Source organism: Perissodus microlepis, chromosome 5, assembly GCF_051167445.1.
Source record: "Perissodus microlepis isolate ML-2025 ecotype Zambia chromosome 5, ASM5116744v1, whole genome shotgun sequence".
In the NCBI taxonomy this organism is placed as follows: domain Eukaryota; kingdom Metazoa; phylum Chordata; class Actinopteri; order Cichliformes; family Cichlidae; genus Perissodus; species Perissodus microlepis.
The window spans coordinates 21,778,186-21,804,820 of record NC_140465.1 but is presented as its reverse complement, the minus strand read 5'-3'; the positions used below and the strand labels follow the sequence as shown (position 1 = coordinate 21,804,820).

At 37.3% G+C, this 26,635-nt stretch overlaps 2 protein-coding genes across 7 annotated transcripts in view; both read right to left on the bottom strand.

The window, feature by feature from the left end:
- Nucleotides 1-1,816: 1,816 nt before the first annotated feature.
- On the bottom strand, nt 1,817-13,000 carry tmem51b (transmembrane protein 51b). Its single transcript, XM_084928769.1, has 3 exons — nt 12,687-13,000; nt 4,307-4,727; nt 1,817-3,264 (listed from the first exon to the last, which is right to left on the bottom strand). The coding sequence occupies exons 2-3, from the start codon at nt 4,711-4,713 to the stop codon at nt 2,832-2,834; spliced, it is 840 nt and encodes a 279-aa protein (XP_084784895.1). The 5' UTR covers nt 4,714-4,727; nt 12,687-13,000; the 3' UTR covers nt 1,817-2,831.
- Nucleotides 13,001-14,436: 1,436 nt separating this feature from the next.
- kaznb (kazrin, periplakin interacting protein b) overlaps nt 14,437-26,635 on the bottom strand; it is a 151,335-nt gene continuing 139,136 nt past the window's right edge. For all 6 annotated transcript variants that reach the window (XM_084928763.1, XM_084928764.1, XM_084928765.1 and 3 more), the window contains 8 exons: nt 25,808-25,931; nt 23,051-23,241; nt 22,807-22,925; nt 20,786-21,017; nt 20,477-20,578; nt 19,844-20,010; nt 19,630-19,726; nt 14,437-19,339 (listed from right to left, as the gene is read on the bottom strand). In XM_084928763.1, the coding sequence (XP_084784889.1) occupies nt 19,178-19,339; nt 19,630-19,726; nt 19,844-20,010; nt 20,477-20,578; nt 20,786-21,017; nt 22,807-22,925; nt 23,051-23,241; nt 25,808-25,931 (1,194 nt within the window). In that variant the 3' untranslated portion in view covers nt 14,437-19,177. The remainder of the gene's footprint in view (nt 19,340-19,629; nt 19,727-19,843; nt 20,011-20,476; nt 20,579-20,785; nt 21,018-22,806; nt 22,926-23,050; nt 23,242-25,807; nt 25,932-26,635) is intronic.

Genomic DNA, 26,635 nt, shown 5'->3' with positions numbered 1-26,635 from the left:
TGTCTTCAGGGCCTGCTACTTTTCTTATGTTCACTCCTTTCGAGGTCTTCCGGACTTCAGCTTTTTCAAGACTGCTCATCAGCAACTGGAACATTTTTCTTTACGGGTGTGTTGCTGAGTGCCTTGAACCTCCCAAGATATTTGATGAGCTCATTTAGAAAGGTTGTATTGTTCTCACAGGGTGGAGGAGCAACTTTATCGTCTGGGATGTCTTAGATAGTCTGCCACATTTGTCTGGTATTCATAGGGTCATTGAAGAAACTCTGTATTCTCTAGTGATGGTGCTTTGGTACCTTTATGCACCATGTTGCCAGATTTAAAGAGTAATTTTGTACTTTGAACATTGCATCATTCGTCATCCGTGGTGTCTCGCTGGCCTGTACGATGATGTTCTTGGTGACAGATACAACAGCAATTGAATGACTAAATGCACAAAGTCAGCATAACCATTCACATTTGTAATGATTGCCAGTTGCAGCTGCTTTGAAGATGAATAATCATGTCATCATCATCACCATGAAAAAGGTCAATCTCAAAAACTGATGTGAAGTTCTATTTCAGGGTTAAAGCTTTTGACTCAAGTACAGTATGTATATGTCATCTCATACTTCCCCTCTATTTATAGAGGCAAATATTATTATTATGTATTGACAAGCACGAATACAATAAAACCATAAATAAATGAAAGAAATTAAATGAAAGCACTACAATAATAAAAATTTACATTTTGTGGTTTTTATTGTAGACAAAATGGAACACATGTGGAGGGAGAAAATATGTATTGGAAACATGGATTCTTTTTAAAAAAGAAAAAAAGGCTGTTTTTATTTTTGACATGAGGCAATCCTTTTTTGTTAGCTACATATAGCAACCAACCTTCTGACCTACATACAGCAACAAATAGCAACAGATGTTAGCAAATATAAATGAAAAGTTCCATATTGGCGTTCATATATTGTTTCTCACAGGGAGCTGCAGGGGGTGGACAAAGGAGCCATAACAACTCCTGAAATGGCTTAACAGATATAAAACAATCAAATCAGTGATTAGCAGCTAATTTGACAATTACGCCCTTTTTTTTTTTAAGACAAAATGAAAAAAACAAAGAAATGAAATATGTCATTGTTCTGGCTTTTCACATCCTGCAGTTCCTTTCAATACTTTCACTTATTTTTCTTCTTTATAAATAATTTATTGGTTAAAAAAACATTGATTTGAAGATGCCAGTTTAGGCTCTGGGTACTTGCGTTGGGCATTTAACAAAAAAAAAAAAAAAAAAAAAATTTCTAGAATTGTTACAAAACAGCAAACAAACAAAAAGAAAAATCAGCCATTTAACTTAATCATCCAGAAAATAGTCATTTAAGTCTTAAAGAAATGATCAATAAACAATTAGGGTTCAAATTAATTGAAGGCTAATGCTTACATTTTGGTATGGGTGAAAGTTTAACTTAAATAATGCTATAACACTCACCTACAATAATACCTACATTTTTCCTGATTTTAGCTGTTTTTACTTAAATAACAACTTTTACTTTTAATGTAATATTTTTTCAATATGATTTTATATTGCCCACCTCAGCTCATATTAGCAAATATTGTAAAAATTTCCACTTATAATTACTTTTAGATTCTTACCTGCTTTAAAAAAACAAACAAACAAACAAACTGAGGTGCAAAAAGATGACGAACTGTGAAATGAATAAATGACCAAATTCAAACACTGGAGGGTGCCAAACTTAAGATGCAAAAGCACAAAGTAATATTCAGAGGGATGGTCATGTTGACACATTCTAGAAAAGAGCAGGTCAAAACATTCACCATTCGATTTTATTAATCAAAAGTCGAATTACAGTACGGGCATGTTATTTCCCCCCCCCAAAACGTATACCAAGCAAATGTAGGAAAATTAAACTGCATCCTAACATTGGATCGTCATACTTTAAGAAAAGCAACTACATTTACTAAATGTTGACATTACACGAGTATTAAATACACGCTGAACTTGTTTTACGGACATTTTGAAACAAAAATATAAAGTTGAACTTAAACAAAATAGGAAAAAAAACCAATTTATTCTTCACTTTTTACAAATAATACAACATAGTTAAAGAGATCTAAACATTTCAACACTTTAAGAGACAATGAATAAAAATGATACATCACCAGAATATCCAAAACCTTTCCTCTGGTTATGTGCCAACACATATTTTTTTCCTTTCTTAACATTTGTCTTAAAGGATAAAGTTACTTTAAGACTTGGAGTTTAAAACACACACACACACACACACACACACACAAATTTAATTTTCTATTCAAATACTAAGTTTAGAATACTTAAACGTAGCATGATTTAAAAATAATAATAATTCTCGCGTTAAATCGTAGGATGTAGTTTCAACTTCTCCAAACTTCAAAGCAAACCAGAATCAAGACACAGCAATAACATTAAGTCTTGGAAAGGTGAAAAACATGTTACAGCTGGCTAATAAATAAAATTGAAAGACTATCCTCTGTTTGACATAAATTATAACATGATTGTTAGAAACGACAGACTTAAATCTGAAAGCGGATCCTTTCACACATACCTAATAATGAATTATAATAGCATAAATATGCAAATTCAGAGCTTTTTGGTAAAGAACAAGATTCTAATTTCAGCAGTGGGCTTGTGTGGCCCCTTTGTTCTTACTGCATTTACCTGCTTAACACAAACCTTTCACATCGTTTTCTCCAGAAATGTTACGATAAATCCACTAAATTCATAAGTGTTACATTAATTTTTTCCTTTTTTTAGAAACGCACATTAAGATGGATGTAGAACACTTGCCCTACTTAAATTCAGGCATCTTATCTTCATACTGTGGAGGAGGAGTGATGGGTTCAATGGTTACTGGGTTCTGTGTGGGGGTGCGGATTTGAAGGCGGAAGTCCTTCAGGTGCAGTTTGTCAGATTTGATTCTTCTCACTCGGAGGGGCCGGAGCAAGCGGCTGGCCCGACTAGCACTGCGGGTTGGCATACTGGGGTTAGATGTAAGGCCAGCGGGTTCAGATGGAGGCTCAGCGGCTGCAGGTTGATCATTAACAGGGGTTTCGTCAGTCGTGTTGTTAGCGGGCTCTGTTCCCTCGTTTTCCACCGCAGCTATGATGTCCTCGTAGGACGGCAGGTGAGAGGTGCTCTGCCGAAGGTTACTCTGACGCACGGGGTACTCACTGCTGCTGACGACTTCCTCATAGGTTGGCACGTTGTACGTAGTTGGGTCGCTGGAAAGAGACAAAAAGTTTTGACCCTCACTGACAAATCATTGTAAATGACACACTTTATAAGCCTTCTTTTGGCAACTTTGACAGTTAAAAGGAGCCCCAAAAACACAGCGATGACAAACCAAAGCTGTCAACAACCTTTTGCCGATTGACACCTTCAAAAGGCACCATACAGGCATTCATTTGTGTTTGTGTCCATCTTTTTCAGCTTTGTTTTGGTCCCCATAAACTCTTAAGTTTATTAGCTTTGTGTTTTATCTGCTTAATATCTTAGTATATTGACTAGGTAAGCGGTGCCCATGTCTGCTGTTTAAGCCAAAGTAGATTGTCAATGTTACTTTTTGTCTGAAAGAAGCTTCTTGTTGTGGCTCCAAGAAATTTATAAGAAACTGCAAAGGCCCACAAAACAAACTCAATAGTCTTTAATGAGTTCAAAGTAGTAAAAGCATGTTTTTCTCTGTTTTTCTCAGTTTTTGTTTAAATCACATGAGTTGCCACCTGCTGGCCATTAGAAATAATTCAGGTTTCATTCATTTGTTTCAAAGGAGCCAAACTTTAGAGGTTTTTTTTGTGTGTTAAGCTACTTAAATAGTGACCTATGAATCATTTCAGCGTAAAAAAGGCAACAAACTCAAGGGATGAACAGATGTTCTGGATACACATAACAGACAACTTTAATTTACAATCTCTCCTATTAAAAAAAAATATATATATATATTTTCACATTTCTCTTGTTGAATAAAATAAAAATGGATTTAAAAAAAAAATTTTTTTGGATGGATTATAGAGGTAAATAAAATGCTAAATGTTTACTTAGTCCCTGACGTTACATAATTTGCAGTTTACTTGCAGTGGATCCTTTCCAAACAGAAAGACGGGGTACACCCTAGGCTATTGCAGAACAAACACACAGAGACAGACAACACCGGCACAACACCTTTTCACACCTGATTGCTAACTCAAGGAATTATCATATCATTTATAAATCCTAACATTTATAAATGATCTAGGAATAAAAATAGAACCAAACGTTATCACTTACGGCTGAGGCTCCTCTGGTATCGGAGTCATAAAGGGGACTCCTGTGGTCACAGGCTCACTCCTTCTATCCCGAGCTCTCTTCTTGCTCTTTAAACCAAGGCCAATGGCCAAGATCAGCATCAGTGCCCCAACTCCAACAAGCACCATGGCCACTGTTGGGGTCTTTGTGGCTCCTGAATTATTACCACCACCGTTGTTATTAGGTCCTGTGGAGTTGCCTGATGGTTTTGGAGAGGCACCTGAATCCCCTCCAGGTATCACAGTCCAAACAATCATGACAATGCCAAGGGCAATGACGCCCACTCCAAGGGCACACAGGGCATAGTGGGCACCTGAACCAGAGCTCCTTGAGCTGGGGGATCTGTTGGGACGGCCGTTGTCACCACATATACCCCGACTGGAACACATACCTGCAAAACAACCTGCAAGGGGGGGGAGGCTTTTCAGTTTGCACAAGCAGACACCATCTACCCCAACACTCCTCCAGAAATTTACCTCCTCTGTAGGAAATGATTTAGATCACAGTATCTGAATTTGTTTTGCAATTTGTGACCAAGTTTCTAAGATTATCACATTGTTATTGCCTGCGTCATGGTGCTTCTGCCTGTATTGTCTGTCTATTCTGTTAAGTACATTAAGCTTAATTTCTCGTATGGCCAATAAAGCTGATTTTGATTTTCCAGGGTAAGAACGGGCTCAAGAGTCCATATCTATTAGAGCACCACACGTATCACACGAGATGGGCTATGTCAATAAAACATAAACCATTACCAGTTCCAGAACAAGAGGTTAAAATGACAGTTTGAGTGTTATCTCGCTGTATCCATGAACCGGTTTCAGACGCTATACTCTTAAAAACAAAAAAAGGCGCTGAGGCTACATTTTGCATGAGAAAGTAGGAGAACAGGTTAAAAGAAAACGTCAGGTGTGGTGCAAAACAGGTTACAGGAAAACAAAGACATTGGTAGTTCCACACATGTCTTAACATGACAAACATTAACCCAAGAGAAGGAAGGATGAAGATAAAAAAGTGACACAAAAGATCTTTGTAATGGTCACAGAATCAAACAGAATAAAGAGCGTTTATAAAATTAGAATCAGATAAACATCTCACAATAACACCAGGAACACCTACAGAATAAAATGCATTTTAAATTACTTTCCTGCCAAACAACAACATTTGTGAACCTTACTCTTTAACCAGAGGAAAAAAAAAACCCGAAACGTACATAACTGAAAAAATGATGCCATTGTTGGCTCCAAATTTCCAGAATGAAAACCATAGCCGCAGACTGCTCCTCTGTAATAGCCGTACATAAGCGTGACCTGTGCAGATGATTATGAACTAAAGCCGTAATTGAATGTTCACAAGCATGTCCAAGTAATGACATTCTACTCAAAATATCCCTTAAAAATAGCAGACATCATCTACGTAAGCTCTGCACCTGTAAGTAGCAATGTTTTGGTTGTACTGGTGTAAATGTTCTTTGTAAAGCCACTATAGTCCACACATTCATACAGATGGCTTACAAATTTAAAAGATATGATGCCTTGACACCTGTAGAGAGGGCACTCGGTGGCTGTGTTATGTTTGCTGGAATGGTTAGAATCCAAAGGTCGCAGCAAATCAACACACTGTTACTCAAAGTTCTCATCTGTATCCTATGATGAAATATTTCTGTCCTTGGAATGGTTGGGAATGATCTCTAACTGGATGACAGTTACCCCCTAGTGTATAGCAGAATACTGCATTGATTGATGAGAATGCAAATTATGTAAATACTGTGATATTCACTGTCCCCAGATCTCAACCCAGTGGGAGATCTGGGGACATCAGTGGGAGGTGTCACTAAGCGATCCCGACCAACATCATCAAAACGGCAGATAGAAGAAAATCTTGGTGTTCCATTAGAAACCATCCAAAGACACAATGAAGCATTTCTCTGAGCATGTGATTGTGTGCTAACACATTTTATGTTAGCGTTCGCTTTAATTTTGTCACCTATCTGTATATTTAAGCACACCAGACAGACATCCCCCTAATTATTAAAGCAACTTTTGAACACTTTCATATACAATCAGGGGAAATAGTAAGTTCAACTGTAAGGTTTTACATATCATCTGGTCCTTAATAGGTCTTAAAATGAGATAAATAGAACCTCAGATGACCAAAAAACACATGACGTATTACACCAAGTCGCTATTTATTTATCAAAAAATTGTTCAAAATGCCAAAGCAGCAGCTCACAGCCTAAGTACACCATAAGTAGCAATAAAGTGCTATGCCATCAGTGTGGGAAGGGTTATAAGGCCATTTCCAAACAATCTTAAGTCCATCAATTTTCAATCACAAGTTGAAAACAATCAAGACAGCTGCCAATCTTAAGAGGAGTGCACGTTTCAGCAAATTCATTCCAAACGGGGACTATGCAATGTTTAAAAAAAACTGCAAAAACCCACGACTTAAACCTCAAACTCCACAGGTCTCTGTTAAAATGTTAAATGGCTTGTTTGAAAGTGCTGCCAGGAGTAAGCCTCTTCTTTAAAAAAAAACAAAAACAAACAAAAACAAAACATGGCCGCAAAGCTTAGGTTTGCAAATTTGCATCTGAACAAACAGACTTCTGGAACAACGTCTTTTGGAAAGCAAAACCAAAGTGGACCTGAATGCTTGTTTTTCAGGCGCAGGACCTGGACACTGCAGGTTTTGAGTTGACTATCAACTCCTCTGTATAAGAAAATATTCTAGAGTCAAATATGAAGCCAACTGTTTGACAGCTAAAGCGCTGCTGAAACTGGGTCATGCAACAGGACAATGATCCCAAGCACAGCGGCAAATCTTGAACAGAATGGCTGAAAACGCAAACAATGAAGGTGCTGCGGTGGCCCAGTCAAAGTCCAGACCTTAGCCTGATTGAAATGTCATGGTGGGATCTTAAGCAAGCAGTGCATGAACAAATACTCGCAGACTGAAGGATGTGAGAGGTGATAAAGTCGAAGACAATGTGTTTACTTTAAGTTAATGCCGTTAAAGGTGGTTCTAAAATCTGCTGACTCACGGGGTGTGCTGCTTACGCATGTTAGCTTAGTATTTATATGACAGGGGCATATTACTTTAAAGACAATTAACCTCCTAAGACCCAAACTCTTCCACGGCATGCATTTTTAATTTCTCTTTGATATTTGGGCATATTGGGGCCCGATGAATGTAAAAACAAAGAATTACCAGTTTTGTTTTGTTTACCTTTTTTTGTTTTTTAAGAAAAATAAGAGCCACATATGAGGATAGTCGTTTAAAAGTTTGATAGAACAGTAGCAGTATGATGTCCTCGTAAGTGGATATCAGGCCCTTGTAGAGCAAAATTGAGTATTTTGGTCTAAATAACCCAAAATGTGATGTCCACAGATGTGGACGCCAGGACCTAGGAGGTTAATTCACTTTTACAAGGTATTAATAATGAAAACAGTTCTTAATAAATAATATAAAATAAAGCCAAACCAAAACAAACAACAGTATTGGGAATTTACTCAGTAATATAACCATTACCACGAAGGCAAAACTTCTTAGAGGAGGTAATTGTATACTTAGTTATTTAAACCAGAAATAAATGACTGAACTCAAATACAAATATTTAAAGATTCAAATGTTTGAAACCTTGGGAAGTCTGCAAAATAACCAGAAAAAGAAAGATGTTTAGACTACAGATGTACAAAAATCTGTGTTTGTTTGTTTGCCCACAAACCTTTATACAATCAAGAGTTGAGCAACCAAAACTGACATACTGGTAGTTATTCAGCCCCTGAAGGCTTTTAGCTGTATCAGATACTATGACCTCATCACGTTGTCTAGCAACCACCTACCAACTGGCTAAAATGAGCCATTTGTAGTGTTTATGCACCTACAGCACCTTAGTAAAAGCCATGCATCATTTTAATTAATCATGATAATAACACTGAAATTAAAGTTTCATTATGCTGCAGAGTAACCACCTAACAGAAAACTATAGTCACTGAACAAACAATGCTGCAGTATGGCCATTTAAGACTAATACATGAAAACAAAAGCGTTCAGTTTAGAGCCTGACTGATACAGGATTTGTAAGGCCGATACCAATATTTGGCGATTTATTTTATTATTCTGATCATTATCAGACCAATTTTTTAAGAAAGACAAAACATAATTTTCCTAACATTTGTTATGTGTAGTCATTTATTTGCTCATTACACTATGAGCTGTATGTTGTTTTGTGGAATTTCAAACCTGTGTTGCTAACGGGGAAGTTGTAGAGTGTCCCCTGATGAACAATATGAAATGTCAACACGTACAACATGGTTGAAGATCATTTTCTTGTCTCTTATTTACTTTTTTTAGTTTTCACTTATCGGCTGTTATGAATACTGATACCAGTGAATCAGAAAATAGTTGATATCGACCAATGATAGCTACCTACTGATTAACTGGTTTGGCGCCAATTCATTCATCATCTATAAGTCCTTATGTTTTTGGCTATTTGAATATCTTTAAAAAAAAAAACAAAACCCAACAACATACATATATAGTAAATCATTTTTGTAACTGTTTTTGCATGATTTCATTTTCTGGCCTAGAAGTGTGGATTAATTCAAACTCTAATCTGTGATTTAATCTTTGATATGATACATCCATTTTATAAAAGGTGGAGAAGCATATGAGTGTACACTTCAGGACACTTTGCTGATGTGATGGGATGAACAGTGATTTAACAAACAGCATTTTTCATTTAAAGCAAACGTGTACTCTTTTTGTAATAGCAGTGTGACACAAAACCATATCCCTGTCAAAAAGTATTGAGATATATTTTTGCAGGTATGAGACTAAATTTAGCCTTGCTTATTTAGAAATCTATTTAATATCACTTACCTTATTTAATAGGTTTTATAGCTTAAGTAGTAATCATTTTTCATTGTGGCATTTTTTTAAAATTACTACAGAAGTGATTATTAATAGTGCAATCAAAATAATTTCAGTAGCATTTATACCACTTTAATATTGTTTATTATTCACTAGTCTCACTTCAAGTGTTTTTTTTCCCCCCACTTTAGCTGTTATTTATCATGTATAGTTGCCCACAACAGTTAGTGGAGCATGCTAACCAATTAAAAAACAACAACAAACAAACAAAGAAAAAATAATAAACTAAACACAGCTTTACATAATGCACAACAGCTAAACATTGTTTATTTTACTGGAAAACCAGTTAAAATTGATATACAAGTTATTTTTCATACATTTCTCAGTGTTTTTCTTAAGTATTGTTTCACATTAATGACTTCACAGACAATTACCCAGCCCTAACGCACATCCTGTTTCACAGCATTACACTCTGAATGCTCATTCATGCTGTAAGGATCAACTGATACTTATTTAATGGACTGAATATCTATATTGAATATAGTTTCTAGCAGGCACATTCATTAGATAATGGTGGTGGACTGCCAACTACGTTTTTAGTGCCTAATCATTTAAAAAACATTGTGGTGAAAGAAAAAATGTAATTTAATGTAGTCTGCCTTAGCAGAGGGCAGGCGACTAAATTTAGTATAAGGGGGGGAAAAAAACAGCTGAATTATTGCATCTCCACTCTGATATTCATGACTTGATTACAGTGGCGGAGCGGGGGGGGGGTGGCTTACTGGGCTTAAGCCCGGGTTGTTTTTTCAGAAGCCCGGGGTCTTTTGGAGTGTAATTTTTTCATAGTTAGATGCCTTGCTGACACTGTATAAAACAAAAACTACACACAATATTCGAAGCACATAGTGCACACTGTGGGAATTTATGACTGTGCGTAAATCCCCCCTAATATTGGTATGATCCGAGCTCAGACACTAAGCGGGGCGGGGCAGCTGCTGCCTGCCAGTGCGCTGTTAGAGAAACGCAGCCAGGCAGACAGAGGAGAACTGAAGTTTGACCAGGTACCAAAGCAAATCATTCCTACTGTACAAATAATGTAAATATAACGGTGTATCATGAAAGATTATCACGTTACTTACTCTCCGAGTGAATCAACAAATGGCGAAATGAAAAGCCGAACAACAACAATGCTGTTTATTTAGAGAGTCTTAGCTTAAGTGTGTTTATTTCATATTTTCAGTTGTTACCCTCCACGGCTAAATAAATCGGTTTCAGTAATGCACTGATATACAAGAATGGACATAAGGGGCTTCTTTCAAAGAAAAAACTCTGGTAGTATTTTATATATTATGCTTTGTATGTTGTTCAGTATATTTCTATGCAAAACAAGAGGAATTTCAATACACAGCAGTATATTCACAGTTTAAACCGGATATTTACATACACTTTATGGAAAACACAAGAACATTTTTTACTGTACAACGTCAATTTAGAGTAAACTTGTTTTGTTTTGGATAAATAAATATTGAAATATCTTTTGAATTAGTTAAATGTCAGAATAAAGAGAGACGGAGCTGTCTATTTTTTATCACTTTCATCAAATTTAGGAGTACATATACACTAAGTTTATTGTTAATTAATAAGAAAACTCCAGACGATTCCATTCTGAGCTGAAGGAGCTTCTGATAGGTTAGTAGAGTCCATGTGAGTAAATTGGTGGCACACCTGTGGATGCATATAAGGCAAAACACAGAGCCTGTTTCTGTGACATGGGAAAATCAAGAGATGTCAACCAAAACACCAGGAAAAGAATTGTGGAGCTCCATAAGTGTGGCTCAATTTTGAATACAATTTGGTGCCATTTGCAATTAAGAAATACAGATAGTTTCTCTCTTTACTCATAAAAAACACATTTGTTAACTTAAAATTTATCAATCTAAAAAAAAAATAATTAACATTTAGTTTGATTTGATGTTACAATTAAAAAAGTGTTTTTATCTGAAGAGTATGTAAATATCTGGTTTCAACTGTATATTTGATGATTGTCAGCACAAAGAGGGAGAGAGAGGAACAGAGAGGGAGATGGAGAATGAGGACAGAACAGAGATGGAACAAGAGCAGGTGAGAAACACATGTTAGTCAAATGGTTGTTTACCAGAAGTATCACTGTATCATAGGTACTCATGTATCTCCCCATATGGAAAAGAAATAGTAAAAACTTATATGATTTACTCATGAAAGTGGCCACTTTCTCATTACTTTCATATATTGTTTTAGTAAGTATCCAAAACATACAAGTTTCATTATATCATTCCTCAAGGGATCTTATATCCGTTTTCACTCTTGTATGCTTTTCATACAAGTTTCACACAAAACAGATACAAATTTTATAAGATTTATATATATCTTTTCCATATGGGTCGTACCTAGTGTTTCTTTTTAGGTTAAATAATTATATAAACTTTTCTCAATCTAAATAGTGGACTTTGGTAGAATTAAAAAAAAATAAGTGTAGTGCAGGTCTATGATGATTTTTAGTGCTACTATTATCTAGTTCTGATTCTGGTTCTGTCTTGGTTAAGTCCTCAGTAGTCCTGATTTTGAACTCTTGTAGTCCTGTTTTAATTCCAGATCAGTTCTGGGTCTGGTTGAATTGGGGTTTAGTCCCTGTGTCTTGATACAGCCCTGATTTTGTTCTACCTTGCTGCTTAATTAAAAAAATAGTTTAAGGTGTCCTGCATATGAGATATATTTTTTTCCCATATGAAGTCATTCTTTTTTGAACAAAACTCAAAACAGAGCATATTAATCTTTCGGTCATTTCTCTACCCCCCCACAAAAAAAAAAAAAAAAAAAAAAAAAAAAAAAAAAAAAATCCCACATGCATACTACCCTTTAGGGCTAAGCCCCGGGTGTTTCAAATGTCTTGCTCCGCCTCTGCTTGATTATTAAGAATTATTGAATGGATGCAGTATCTGACCAAGTCCTGGTGTTCCCCTCGTCAGTTGTTAAACACACATGATCAAGGACGAAAAGAAGGTGACAGCTGCAAAAGAGGACTACATACAGACCAACGCTGTCATTCATTTTCTCTACATTGCAGGCCTGCTGCATTGCATGGGTGTGTCCCGTTCAACATCAGTAAATTTTCTGCATTAAAACTCGGCTTATCAGGTAATAAACACCGGCCCAGTTGGTCTGTTTTGTGGGTAACATTAACATATCTATCAGTCCGATATTACTACTGTCAAAGTAAATAAAAACGCTGGTAATGCTTTCTGGTGAAGCAGGAAGGGGAGAGGGTGGACCTGTCCACATGAATTACTCTGTGATCTAAACGTGTCCGGACACAGGTCAGATTGGATTGAACCCCACGCAATGACACTGAGAAAGATTAACAACTCGCGTACTGTGTCTATTAGATCGATAACAGTCCTGGTCACAGTATATACGAGCGTAAATCAGCTTAGCTCTGAAGTGTAGGCCTTACCTTTTCACCGTTCAGTGGCCAATGACTTCCCTCTTCATCGGTGAGTTACCTGACTCACGCAGGTGTTTTCAGGAAGATCAGAGGGGAAGAGAGGGAGACGACATAGACGCAGCAATTCAGGGCCGGTTCAACTTTTTTTTTCCTTTTAAAAAGTTTTTAAATCTTAGACGAATTGATCAACACAATGTTTACCGCTGCAGATAAAAACAGAGTTAACAAGAACTTTGCACAAATTCCAAGCGTAGTGAAACCTCGCCACCCCCTGTTGTAAAGTGCGCCCGTGTCCTCTTGGTCCTAGTGCTGCTCAAGTAAACCTCCACAGGGAATAAATTAGTGGTACGAGGAGACGCCCAGAAACAGCTTAATTGAAGTAAAGTAATTGTATTGTACAACACAATTAATGTTGGATGTATTAACTGTATTAATTACAGACACACACAATTAGATATTAGAAAAATAAAACTATTGTCTTACAGGAATAAGACAGTATTTCAGAGCCCAGAGGAAAATATTTATGTTCTGCAAAAATAAAAATAAGCAAATCTTGGTTATTTAGTTGCTGGTGAATTTATTAAGGGTGCATTTATTGAACTCATAATTTTGCTTATAAATATTTATTGTTTACATTTAATTAAATTGTATTTATATGGCTGCAAATCACAACAACACTTGCCTCCAGGTGCTTTATATTGTAAGATAATACAGCAAGCACCTGGTAACAGTGGGAAGGAAAAACTCCCTTTTAAGAGGAAGAAACTTTGTCAGAACCAGGCTCAGCGAGGGGCAGCCATCTGCCGAGACCGGTTGTGTGTGAGAGGAGGAACACAAGAAAGAAATGAATAATAACTAATGGTTGCAGAGGGGCCTGAAAGCTTAAAATAAGGTAGGGCCTGATTATTCAAGTAAGTATAAGTAACTACATGCTTTGTCAAAGTATCTTTGGTATCTAAAAGAGAAAATGAGCTCCCGTGATAAGATCCTAAGAGAGCATCTTTATAGAAAAAGGCCGTTTATCACATGACCTTCAGGGGATTCAATTATTTATTTAAATCCTTATGAAAATCCTAATAATCCTAATGAAAGCTCTAGAAGAGCTGTTGGTGCGGTCGTTTTTGTCAGCTATAGTTTAGAAAGTGTCTTTTTTTTTTCATATCTTGGGTCAGTGATAGAGGAGATCCCTAACACTACCAGTGATTTTAGTTTGAGATAATTACTGGGATTAATGGAAATATTTAAATGTGAAGCCTCATACACTTTTGTAGTGGCAGGTGCCAAGGTGCCTTGTGTGCCAAGGTCCTTGGGACCTGCTCTGCTTAGACGCCAAGAGGTCAGAGTGCACTACAGCCTGTAGTACAGCAATGGCTAATGGGCCATAATGCTACCCTTCAAAATTTGTACTAGTCAGCTTTAACCCTTTCCATGCTAGTAGTGTCTATACTTGGGCCATGTTGTGTTTGTTAAATGCAAACTGCTACCATTTCTTGCCAGATGTGGCACAACCTTCTGGTGCTAAAGTGACACAAATTCATCTTGCTCTCATACGGTGATCTTTGAGCAGAGAATAAGGTCAATCAGATCACTGCAATTAATAAAAAGTAAATGAGAATAATGTCCATATTTTTTTTTATGATGCGAGCTCTTATAATAACCAACTCAACAGGCTAATGTGACCATTCTGAGCTTCTTTTTAAGATAACACAGAAGTGTCGTATGCAAACAGAAAGAAAAAATAATTTATATCTGGACCAACTTTACATTCTGAATTTGTTAACACAAATTTAATGCATTTCTCCTCAAAAATAACAATAACAGTCTTACATTTTATGCAACAATTTACAATAAATCCACTTTCATGTTCATGTTTCATGTTGACATGTATGAAAAGCTTGTACTGCTTTGCAAAGAGATGTATATGTCATGTGTTAAAAGCAAATACATTGCATGTCCCTGTCTTCTTTCTCTGTACAGGTTTGAACTGGTCTGATCTTCCCGCTTAAACAGTTTCGCTTTGGTGAGTCAAAGAGACGCCCAGATAGAGACGGACAAACCTGTTCTCTGCTATTTGAAGTAACCTCAAGGTTTCAGCCACACTCGGTGTGGCTCTGTGCAAGTCCCAGCGGTGGCATTTAATGAGTGTTCTCATGCTCAGGAACAGCTGTGCATTATAAAACATGACCAAAACTGTACAGAATACACTGTTACAGTCTTTCCATTGACTTCATAGTATAATGGCACAAAGTTTTGCCTTCTTCACAGTTCATACAATACACATATGTGGAGTCTTTGTACATTACCACATTCTTAATCCAACATTCCACAGATTTATCTACATATCACACTGCATGACTGCATCATCTTTTACATTAAAAAAAACATAATTATGGGTATACCAGCTGTCAGAAGAAGACACACACTTCACATGTCATTGTTTTTAGTAGCGTCATCTTACACATTTAGAGCTGATGGCACTTGAGGGCCCTGTTCTTCAAGCTGAAGGAATTTAGGCTAAAATACTTTTTTCAGGTTACAAGAAGCTGGTTTAGTCTCGTCAATCTAATCTGATTCTCTCAGCCTCCTTTAGGATTGGTTTATTAATCCCAAATAAAAGTTCAAGGGAAAAGTTATGGAGAGGCATAATACTGGCTGAATGCTGAGCATGTGATTGCACTAACAGAGAGAGAGGAGCTGAGACAATAGGCTTTTAACAAAAACTGGAAACATTCTGACCTGTCATTTCCCAGTGATCCCAATTAAATACGATGCGTGGCACAGCTTCATTGTCAGTTCATTGTTTTCTTTTTCTACAGCCTGCCACTTTATGTTATGATCTCTGGCAGATGATAGTAAGAGTGGTAATGACCAAAGTGGCATTGCATGACAAGTTAAGCATCATGCTTTTTTTTTTTTTTTTTAATGGCACAAGTATTGTAAAGGCTTCTGCAAAGGACAGATGCATTTAAGGAAGTAAGACTTTGTTGAAGTTGGCTTCTGATCAATTTCTGAGTCAATGGCAGGGTGATTCGGGAGAAGGTGACGAGGTAGATCAAAATAGAGAGATGAGAAAAACCTTTGGGTTTTGTATTTTACTGCCATTCTTCAGGAGTTTAACAGTTTCACAGAGACAAAACACAAAATATTAAACATGAATGAGGGGATGGACATGGTCAGCAGCAATACTCAGGAAGGCTGTGGGGTTTAGATGATGCTCAGCTGGTACTGAGGCTGAAAGTGTGGCAAGAAAATATGCACCTGCACCATTACGCCACCGTCACTGATATTACTGATACAAGGCAGGATGGATGCATGCTTTCATATTTTTTTATAATAAATTCTGACCCTACCATCTGAATGTCAGAGCAGAATTGAGAATCATCTCATTTGCTTCTTCTCTTAAGTTATTGTCCAAAAACTATTATTATTACACACAATATCAAACAAAATGCTATCTGGGTTCTCACGTGAAAATAATCTCTCTCTTCTTCATTTAAGTCCCATATGGTCTAGCAGTTGTAGGATTTCTGTTTTTTCACAAAGTTGACACAGGTTCAAGTCCCAGTATGGAATCAGTCTTCAGCATGGCTGCTGTCAGAGGTGGAAAGTAACGAATTACATTTACTTGCGTTACTGTAATTGAGTAGTTTTTTTGTGTATTTGTACTTTTTAAAGTCATTTTTCAAGTCTGTAATTTTACTTTTACTTAAGTATATTTTTTAAAAAGTATTGTAGTTCGCTACGTTTTCAATCACACCCGTTACTGAGTAAATTAAAAAAAAACAAAAAAACATTGCGCTTCGGAAATACTGCAGGGAATGATGGGTAGTAGAACAAATTGGCGCTAAGGTCACGTTAAAGATGGAGTCTGACATCGGTGTTACGGATCCAGTGAAAAAAGAAGCCCCGTCGAATTCTGCTGACCCTGAACTCGAAGAAACCGATGTGAACCCCTGGCCGTATTTAAGGGACTATTTCGGCTTCAAGTGCAAGAAAGGCAACAGCTTTATTATGCAGTGTAAGCTGTGTTTGCCCAGAGAGACCGAGTTATCAGCTTTTAAAAATTCCACATCAAACCCGCGCAAGCATGTAGAGGTAAGTTAAATACAACTCGTACCGTTATGGTAGCAAAAAGGCTGTGTTCAAATTAATCACATTAAGTTAAGACATCTGTGAAGAACACAGATAACGTTGGTTGGTACTAGCAACTTGCTGTAATCGGGCACGTTGTTGTCCACGCAACTTACATTTTTTTTACTGGGTTGGTAAATTGCCAAAAGAAAATGTGTTTACCTACGTTTTTCCTGTTTGTTAATAATAATAATTTATTTAAAAAAATAGTTAAATTAAAGACAGAAGCGGCTACTTTCTTACTTAACCCACATATGTTCACACTGCAGGCAAAAGAATAACAGAGCGCTCACTTACCTTAGATTAGTCAAAGACAGCTGACTTCTGTTACTTGTTAATTAGCACTTGCAACCTCCCGTTAACTAGCCTGTTACTGTCCAATAATAAAAAAAAAAAAACACGAGGTATATTGGTATAATTTACCAGCGGTAGCTATGTAATGCATTGATGTCTTATTAGGGACGTCAAAAAACTTTCTCTCAAACTTAACACTGGCCTGCCTGCCTCAGCTGCCTTCGAGCGTCTCTTTAGCTGTGCTGGACTACTGTTCACTGCAAAGTGAGCAAGGATGAACTCTACTAACTTTGAAAATCAACTGCTCCTCAAAATTAACAGGAAGTTCAGAGAGTAACACTCTAGGATGGATACAAAGGAACTTTATTCTAGAGGTACAGTAGGGCAGGGCCAAGTTTAAAAAATTAAAAAACATTTTTAAAGCAGCTGCCGTTCAGTTCAGTACTTGTTCTCTTATTTGACAGTTTAGAACACATTCTCATGTGAAAGAATGATATGGTTTTGTATTGAAAACACTGTGATACCTGACAGTTTGGTTGATTGGTTTGGTGACCATTATCCATTTTCATGTATAGACTTGCAGTTTAACTGCCACTGCACTTTAATTTGTAAGTTTTTCTTTTCACTAAAAAAGAACTACTTTGAGATTTATATCCCACTGTCTTTTTTTGCACTACTCAGAAGCGGCTGTCCTCCTGCTGACAGAAAAGTAACTATGTAACTTTTACTCTGAGTACATTTTAAATGAGCTACTTTTTACTTTTACTTGAGTACATTTTTAGACAGGTAATTTTACTTGTACTTGAGTAAAATTTCAGCAAAGTAATAGTACTTTTACTTGAGTAAAATATTTTAGTACTCTTTCCACCTCTGGCTGCTGTCCTGCATGCCTTGGTTGTAAATTGGGTCAAAGCAACGTTTTTGATTCTACTTGGACATGAGCAAGGCTTCTCGTCTTAGAAAACTGCCACGAATTTGATATTTTCTCTTTTTTGGCCCATTTTCTGTAAACTGTGGAGATAGGGATGACTGGGAAAATCCCAGCAGATAAGAAATTTCTGAAATATTTAACAATCATGCCACATTCAGTCAATGAAATTACCTTTCTTCCCCATTCTGATGCTTTGGCAGGTCCTCTTGACCATGTCTATGGTCTATGTAAATGAACTGAGCCACTGGGGTTGTCATTGGCCGATTAAATATTTGTGTTACTAAGCAGCTGAACCTAAAAACGTGTACCTAACAAAATAGCTGTCTTCAACCATCTCAAAGCTCTTGTAGTACACCTGTGAATGCCTCTAAAACTGAATACTAATTTACAGTCCTTTGACGTATGATTGGTAATTTAAATGTACTTTGTAAGTTGCAAAAAAAAAAAAAAAACATCACCTTAATCGCACTCCAGATGTCTCTGTTCTGTACAGCTTTCTGTGATTTTAGAAACATCCAGTCAACAAATCCAGTGTTCATGTCTGGTTAACTGGGTTAGCCATGTATGAAGAACAGGGCCCTCATCTATTCTGAATAACAGCTGATATGTGCTGTATCTTTACACTGAAAGTAAGTTATAACAACTTTTCTTTTGTCATTAACAGAGTTTTTCACTTGCAGCTTAAAAAAACAAACATGTTAAAAAGTAGCAGTAATAAATAGTAACAGTGCTGTTAAGATCATATGGACCTGTGTAATATAAGGCATTGAAAGAGCACTAATTTCAATTATATAACTGTGTGAAGCCTGTTTTAAGCCTTCTCATCTATCATACAAATATGATTTTTCCAATAATATATAAAAGTCTTGGAATACGTAGTTTAAAAATAAATTAAAATAAAAAATGAACCTAGCTATTAAGTTATCTTCCTCTCAAGTCCATCAGGTCACAATGATAAAGTTTATTTGTCTTCAGTAAATGCTTCTCTAAAGATGTCAGATTACTAAATCGAGTGGCATACCCCTTTAAGACATTCTCTTCCTATAATTCTAGTGTGGCTCAGTGTGAGTGTCTCTCAGCTGTAAACAACTGCAACACAACAAAAATGTAAACAATGGTTAAGATCTCGATGGCTGAGGCTGGTTCAGACGTTGGTGATTTCGACACTCTTGTAGGTGTGCATCGGGCTGCCTTTGGCTCGGGGAACCGCCTGAACTCTGGCCTCTCTGGGCAGAGAGCTGCAGCTGCCGTGGAAGCCCAGACTTCGCTCCACAGAGTGGCTGTTTGCTCGTAACCTCAGCGGACTCTGGGAAAAAAAAATCAAAAAGGCTGAAAACAGAAAATGGAGTTTCTTTAAAGATGAGACATTTGCCTGTTTATAAAACATTATCAGCTAAAAAGTAATTAGTGTTTATGATGGTCTTATATCAGAATCCTCAGTTTGAATCTGACCACAAGACTTTAGTAGCCAACTACTGATTCTTCTTTTCTTATTCTAGTGTACTCACATACTTAGTATATATCTAAACATGTGACATATCAAAAAGGATCTGCACAGCACTGCACATTTCAGTCTTTATAAAGTTTTTCTAATACCTTTCCGGATCTTCTTATAGACATCCTCTCATCAGCAAAACGGTTAACAGCGACAGGAGAGGAACAACCAATCACCTCAGTGTCCTGCTCGGTATTACTATAAACATAAGGTGTTACAAGACGTTGTTGTTTGTGATTGCATCCAAGAATATATACATACAAATGTATTTACAGGATAGAATATGAAGGTATGCAAGTAGGACTTTTAATCTACCTGAGAGGGACAGCGAGTGACTTCATCTCTTCATACAGGTGCCGATGAAGCATGTGTTTGTTGCTGGGGATGCCCAGGGCTTTGGCCATGGCATCTGTGTCGAAAGACTGATCCAAAGCCATCACTGCACCATGAATCCCTTTACCCTGAAGATTGTCTGCAAACTCCTGAGCAACGCAAGAGAGAAGCGTTGGATTAAGATGATGCAGTTTGCTCAGTGTGCTCATCAGTGAGTGTTAGCTGAAAAATAACTAACCTTGCAGAAATCGCTCCCTGGTCTTAACGTTTAATTTGGTAGTAATTACAAGTACACAACAAAAAAGCTTTTAAAAACAGTTTTGGTTTGTCTTTGTGGGTCATAATAAGTGTTCACCACATGTTGCCCAAAATAAGTATGTCGGTATATTGCAGAACTAAAAAAAAACCCTCACGCTGTGTGGTCTATTCCCCATTACTGAGTGTACACTACTGTTATTCTTCTGTATTCTTTCAGTGGTTTGAGGCTTCAAAGAAACAAAGCTATCATTATTTTTGAGGGATTCTTAAAAACCCATACTTTGTGGTATCTGGTTCCAGTCTGGCAAAGAAATCTCCAGCGCAGAGGGGAATGCCATCACTGACCGCCCCACCCACCTTGAGGTCGATGTCTCTGATCCACTTCATCACTCTGTGACATGTCCAAACAATGGGATCCCGGTTTTGGTGCTCGCATTTTGTCCGCCGTGCCTGCAGGGCCTTTAACAACACCACACAAAGATAGCAGTGCAAGCACTAATGTGGCAGAGGCCAATGAGATAATGGAGCATTACAAGCTACTGTGTGACTCCAGCTACCGCAGATAAGCATGTAGTTTTGTCACTGTAGCTGAGTGAAAGTCATGCAGTGATCGAAGAAAGATTGCTGAATAACTCCAGTCATGAATCTGTTATCATATAGTCTGACCTCTTTATCAAAGCTGAGCATCTGCAGCAGCTGGATTCCCAGAAGTAGACTGGTCTGATGGAACTGGTCACTGATGTTGAGAAATCTCTCCAGGTCTCTGCGGTTCAAAGAGTTAAGCACTCGTCCGTCCACCAAGTGAGACTGAAAGGTCTGGGAGTACTGAGGCAGTCCGACATCACTCAGCCATGATGTTGCAACCCAGTGATGGTCCATCTCAGATGCTTTTGATAATCTGTGATCAGCAATATCAAACAATAACATTTATTTTAAATACATCATATTTCATGCACTCCTTATGTTGTTTTACTCAAATGCATTATATCTATATATACATATACACACTACCAGTCACACTAAATAGTATCTATTTTCATGACTATTTACATTGTGGATTCTCATTGAAGGCATAAAAAGTGTGAAATAACTCAAAACATGTTTAACATTTCAGATTCTTCAAACTATCCACCCTTTGCTTTGATTAAAGCTGTGCACATTCTTGGCATTCTTTCAATGAGCTTCATGAGGTTTGTCACCTGAAATGGTTTTACAACAGTCTTGAAGGAGTTCCCAGAGATGCTGAGCACTTTTGCCATCACTCTGCGATCTATCTCATCCCAAACCACCTCGACTGCGTTTAGGTTTGTGGAGGCCAGGCCATCTGGCGCAGCACTCCATCACTCTCCTTCTTGGTCAAATAGCCCTCACACAACCTGGAGGTGTGTTTGGGGTCATTGTCCTGTAATGACTCCAATCCCCAGTCCATCATTACTGACCCCAGTAATGATGGACTGTCGTTTCTCTTTACTTAGCTGATTGGTTCTTGACATAATATGAATTGTAACAGTTGTCAAATAGGGCTGTCATCTGTGTACGAACCTGACTTCTGCACAACATAACTGATGGCCCCAACCCCATTAAGAAGGCAAGAAAGTCCACAAATGAGCCCTGACAGGGCACACCTGTGAAGTGAAAACCATTTCAGGTGACTACATCATGGAGCCCATTGAGAGAAGGCCAAGGGTTTGGAGTGCTGTCAGCAAAGCAAAGGATGGCTACTTTGAGGAATCTAAAATATAAAACATATTTATAGTTATTCATTATTTTTTCTTTGCTACATAATTCCATTAATCCTGCTTCATATATTTGATGTCTTGAACATGTATCTACAATGTAGAAAATAGTAAAAATAAAGAAAAACCATTAAGGTGGAAAATTTGCTACTTATATTCCTGCCTTTATTTGGGAGCATTTATCAGACTAAGCAAGTAAAACAAGTACAGAAAAGCGTCCTAAAATACACATTTAGGTGTTTATTTTACTTCTCTGTGTCTGAAGTGCATATATACATATTACTGAATATCCTTTGATATAATACCCATGCATATTAAACTTAAAATTTCAGAAAACCCATCTAAATAAAAGTGACTTGGAAAGTTTCGTGTTGATATCCGTTATTTAAAATATATAAAATATATATATTTTTACAATACATAGCTTTAAAGGCTTCTTATCACACAAGCTTTCTCTTGGCAGACACAGCAAGGAGCTGCTGGGTTCAAAATGAAAGGCCAGCTGAGACCTCTCTTTGTGGAGCTCGCATGATCTCCCTGCACCTGCGTGTGTTAACTCTGTATACTACAGCTTCCTCCCAAAGACATGCATGTTAGATTAATTGGAATTCTAGATTGGCCATAGGTGTGAATGTCTCTCTGTGTAAGCAGTCCACCAGATTAGCAACCTGCTCAGGGTGTACCTCGCCTCATGCTCAGTGACAGCTGGGACATGCTCCAGCCTGAATTGGATAAGTGGTAGAAAATGGATGGAGTCGTCTCTCATACTCTGAGCCAGAAATGTCTGCTTCAGTGGCACATATTTAACTCAAAACGTTCATTTTTATCCCTGTCTGTATATTTTTAAAGAAAAGTATGCACAGAGAAAATGAAGATTTTGAGGTCATGTTTTTTTTAACCCCCCAAAACATGACATTAGTTATTCTGCAGTTTTATTTGGCTGTTACTCACCCTTGGTCCCCTTCAGCTCTCCTGTAATCCTCAATAGCCAATCTTATTTTCCTGCGATGAATTGGATTACTGATACCCAGGCCCAGCTCTAAATCATCATCCGTCAGGCCTAGAAGCACCTAAAGAGCAGAAATATAGCTCTCTATCAAACAAACACAACACCTCAACATGTCCATCTGCTAACATCAAACAACATCACACACAGGTAAACAAACAGCAAAAAGCAACATGTACCAAATCATACCTTCCCACTTTTGACGTTTTCAGAGCAGGCTCGGATGTACATGGGCATTCCCATGACAACCTCCAGCCAGGCCTGGACTGCACCTGCCCTCCACAGTGACATGCATGTGTTTCGAGTCAGCTCCGCCTGCTGGAGGCGGTCCAGCTGCTCCTCTCCATCAGACAGGCTTTGCTGTGTGAGGCTATCAGAGTCTGGATTGGTCAGGAGAAGTTACGGTGTGGCATACAGGAGAATTTCAGGGTCAGTTGGATATGAAAATCAAATCAGATTACACATCTGGAGACAATCAGAAGGGAGCAGAACAAAAAGTATTGCGTCTACCTTGAAGTGGAACCATACTAAACTACATTTGGGATAGTACACTACAGTTTTTTCTGTATATCGAGGAGAAATCTGCACACCAAGATCAATTCATTCACGTGAGAAAAAAAAATTGTTATATAACCACTAGATGGCGCCAGATTATCTTACTGGAGACGGCCAGTATCTTTGAATGAACTGTGCTTTGTTTTTTTTTGTTTGTTTTTTTAAGTAGATAGGACTGCACATTTAAATGCGTCTAAATAGAAAACAGTAGTTGAATTCAGGAATACAGACGTCTTTTGGTTCTTCTGTGACAGTGTGGTGGTCAGTTCTAAAACTACTGCTTAGTAAAAGACGTTACAACACTAGTAACTGCATATGAGGAGACTTAAGACCATTAGGATCATGTATTAGAGACAAAGGGATTATTCATAAAACATCATGCTTCTGCCCATCAGCCCCTCATCTAAAAAAACAAAACAAAACAAAACAGGAAACACTGATTCATACCGAACCAACGAATCCAGGATGAACTGATTCGTCTCAACATGCTGAAAAAAAGGCTGCATGCAAATCCCACCATCTTTCAAAAGAGTTTTCAAAAAACAAACGACACAAACTGGTACTCTTCAATGGACATGATACGTAATATGAATAATCCCCAGAGTGTAAGAAACAGACAGCTGGTAATCACAGATGAGGAGTTACTCACTGGCAGGAGAGAGTTGCCATTAGAAATGGCAGGAGGAGAGGGAGACACACACGTTAGACTGGGACAAAAGAAACAAACAAAAAAACCCAAAAAACCAACCCAACATTACTCACGAAATAGAAAACTGCCACATTGGATTTATTCAGTTAGTGGTTTTATTTTTAAAATAAGATTTCATTTCAATTATAATTCACTTTGAAAATGCTAAAACCTCCTCGACATCTGGCTGCGACAGCTGCAGCAGATAAATATTTGAAGTCACTTCTTGTTTGTCTCATTTCTTTTAAATAAAATACTTCAATAGATTTAATCTTTTATGCAACATTTTCTAAATTACAAACATTTAACAGATTTGTTAGAGCCACATTTGCAAAAAAAGGAAAGGAAAAAAGGAAAATTATAAAATGAGGAGGGATTCTATACAAATATAAAAAACAAAAAACAGCAAAATAAGGGGAGGATCATGCATTCAAAATGCAAGGAAAAGATAACCTGGTAAAAATGGGTAGGGCTACAAAGGAGCAACACAGGATTGCAGAGATTATTAATTTGGTTGGCAATGAATGGATGTCTAACCAAAGCAACACAGAGGGATCATGCACGTGTTTAATGCACATTCGTTCATCTCGTATAGGCACATGTTAGATAGCTCTCTGTAAAAAATGAGTCAGACATAAACAATGTTACGAGGCTAGTGCTAACAGTGATGGAGTGACTGAGTCTTTAAACTTTGGCACTTGCACATGGTTTTGACAGCAGGTGAGAGAGGTGCGTCTGAATACGCCTGCTCACATCTACAACTTCTACAGAAGACTGACTCTAGAAACCCTCAATGGCCAGTACGAGAGCATTATTAAAATGATTACTAGATTACAAAATATCTGCAAAAAAACTTCCCTGGTGCCCACAGTGCTGTAAATAAATCATTGTGAGCCAGCATTTATAGGAACGTGATGACAATCCTGTAACAGAATTACCTCTCAACTAGTGTTTTCAAACCAACAGGAAACCAAAAGTCTAGTAATTTATCATTTCTATCCTTTCATAGTAAGATTTGGGCCTGCAAGACTGTGAATAATATGGAAATAAATGTTGCAAAGTATGAAAAAAGCAACTGTAAAAGTAACAAAAAACAAATAGCATTTACAGTAAAACACTAGTTTCACAATAGCTCCTATTTACATATGAACAGCAGTACTTCAAGTCTCCAGTTATATAAAAAAAAGCATAAAACATTAAGACAATTATAATAATAATAATAATAATAATAATACAGCATAAATATGTCTACATGAAAGAAAGAGTAACCCATATATATATATATATATATATATATATATATATACATATATATATATATATATATATATATACATATATATACATATATATACATATATATATATGTATATGTGTGTGTGTGTGTGTGTGTCTGTGTGTGTGTGCGCATGCGTGTGTGTAAACATATGTACATATGCATACATGTACAACTATAAATATATATCTAATTTACAAACATACAATTTTAGGGCAATATACTGTACATTTATGGTGATAGCAGTGACTTTAAGGGCTTTTCTTTAAAATTCAAAATCCTTCGCCTCCAGATAAATCCACAGACAGTCTTCACTCACAGTTAAAGCCAAGAGGATATCTACAAAAACTCAACACACACATGCACTCACACACTCAGCATCACCAGTCGGCATCCTCCTCTATGTAATAATCAGGGGTGGCTGTACCATCAAACAAGCCAGGATCCAGTGACTTGCGCTGCTTGCCCCGAGCGAACACCCTTGATAGGGATCCCAGTGTCATCTTTTCCTTCTTCTTCTTCCGCTTCTGGTCCTCAAGGTCCTCCATAGACTGAGCAGAGGAGATAGGAAAGCTGCGTTAATCAGCTGCCTTAAAGCCACACTGTAGTTTCACATTTTTATAAACTTTCATGACGAGTAAGGAGAGAGAGAGAGATGTAACCAACTGGATCCAGACAAATACCAAAGCTTTTTGTCATTTGTCATTTCAGCCTGAATTTACGTTGCATTTTAAATTTTTATCTTGCATTTGAAGGATCAACTATTTTTTACAGCGTTATGCGTAAAATTAGCCTTATGTCAAAAGTTGTTTATCGTTTACTTCTTTGGATCTGGCTGTAAAAAGTGAGTGAATTCAACCAGAGACTTCTTCATTTAACTTGATGTTAAATACACTATATGAACAAGACTACCAGGCTACCTGCATATTACACTTACAGGAGCTGCTCAACCATGAAAACCGTAGCCTCGAAGCTCCCGGTGCACAGTTTTTATGCTCCAGAGGAGGAACGCTGGGGACTTTTATGCACCCATTATTTAAGTTTACATGATCTGTCACTTTGAGGCCAAGTTACCAGTTTGCCACACCAGTCTACAATATTACTTACAGTTGATTGTTATATATCTAGCAGGGAGGACATTTAACCAGTTGACTTGTTACAATGATGTCATGCTTTTATATTAACAAGCCTGAATGGGACTGAAAACAGAATTCAAAGATAAAGAGGTTCGGCCCAACATTTTTGGTTTTATAGG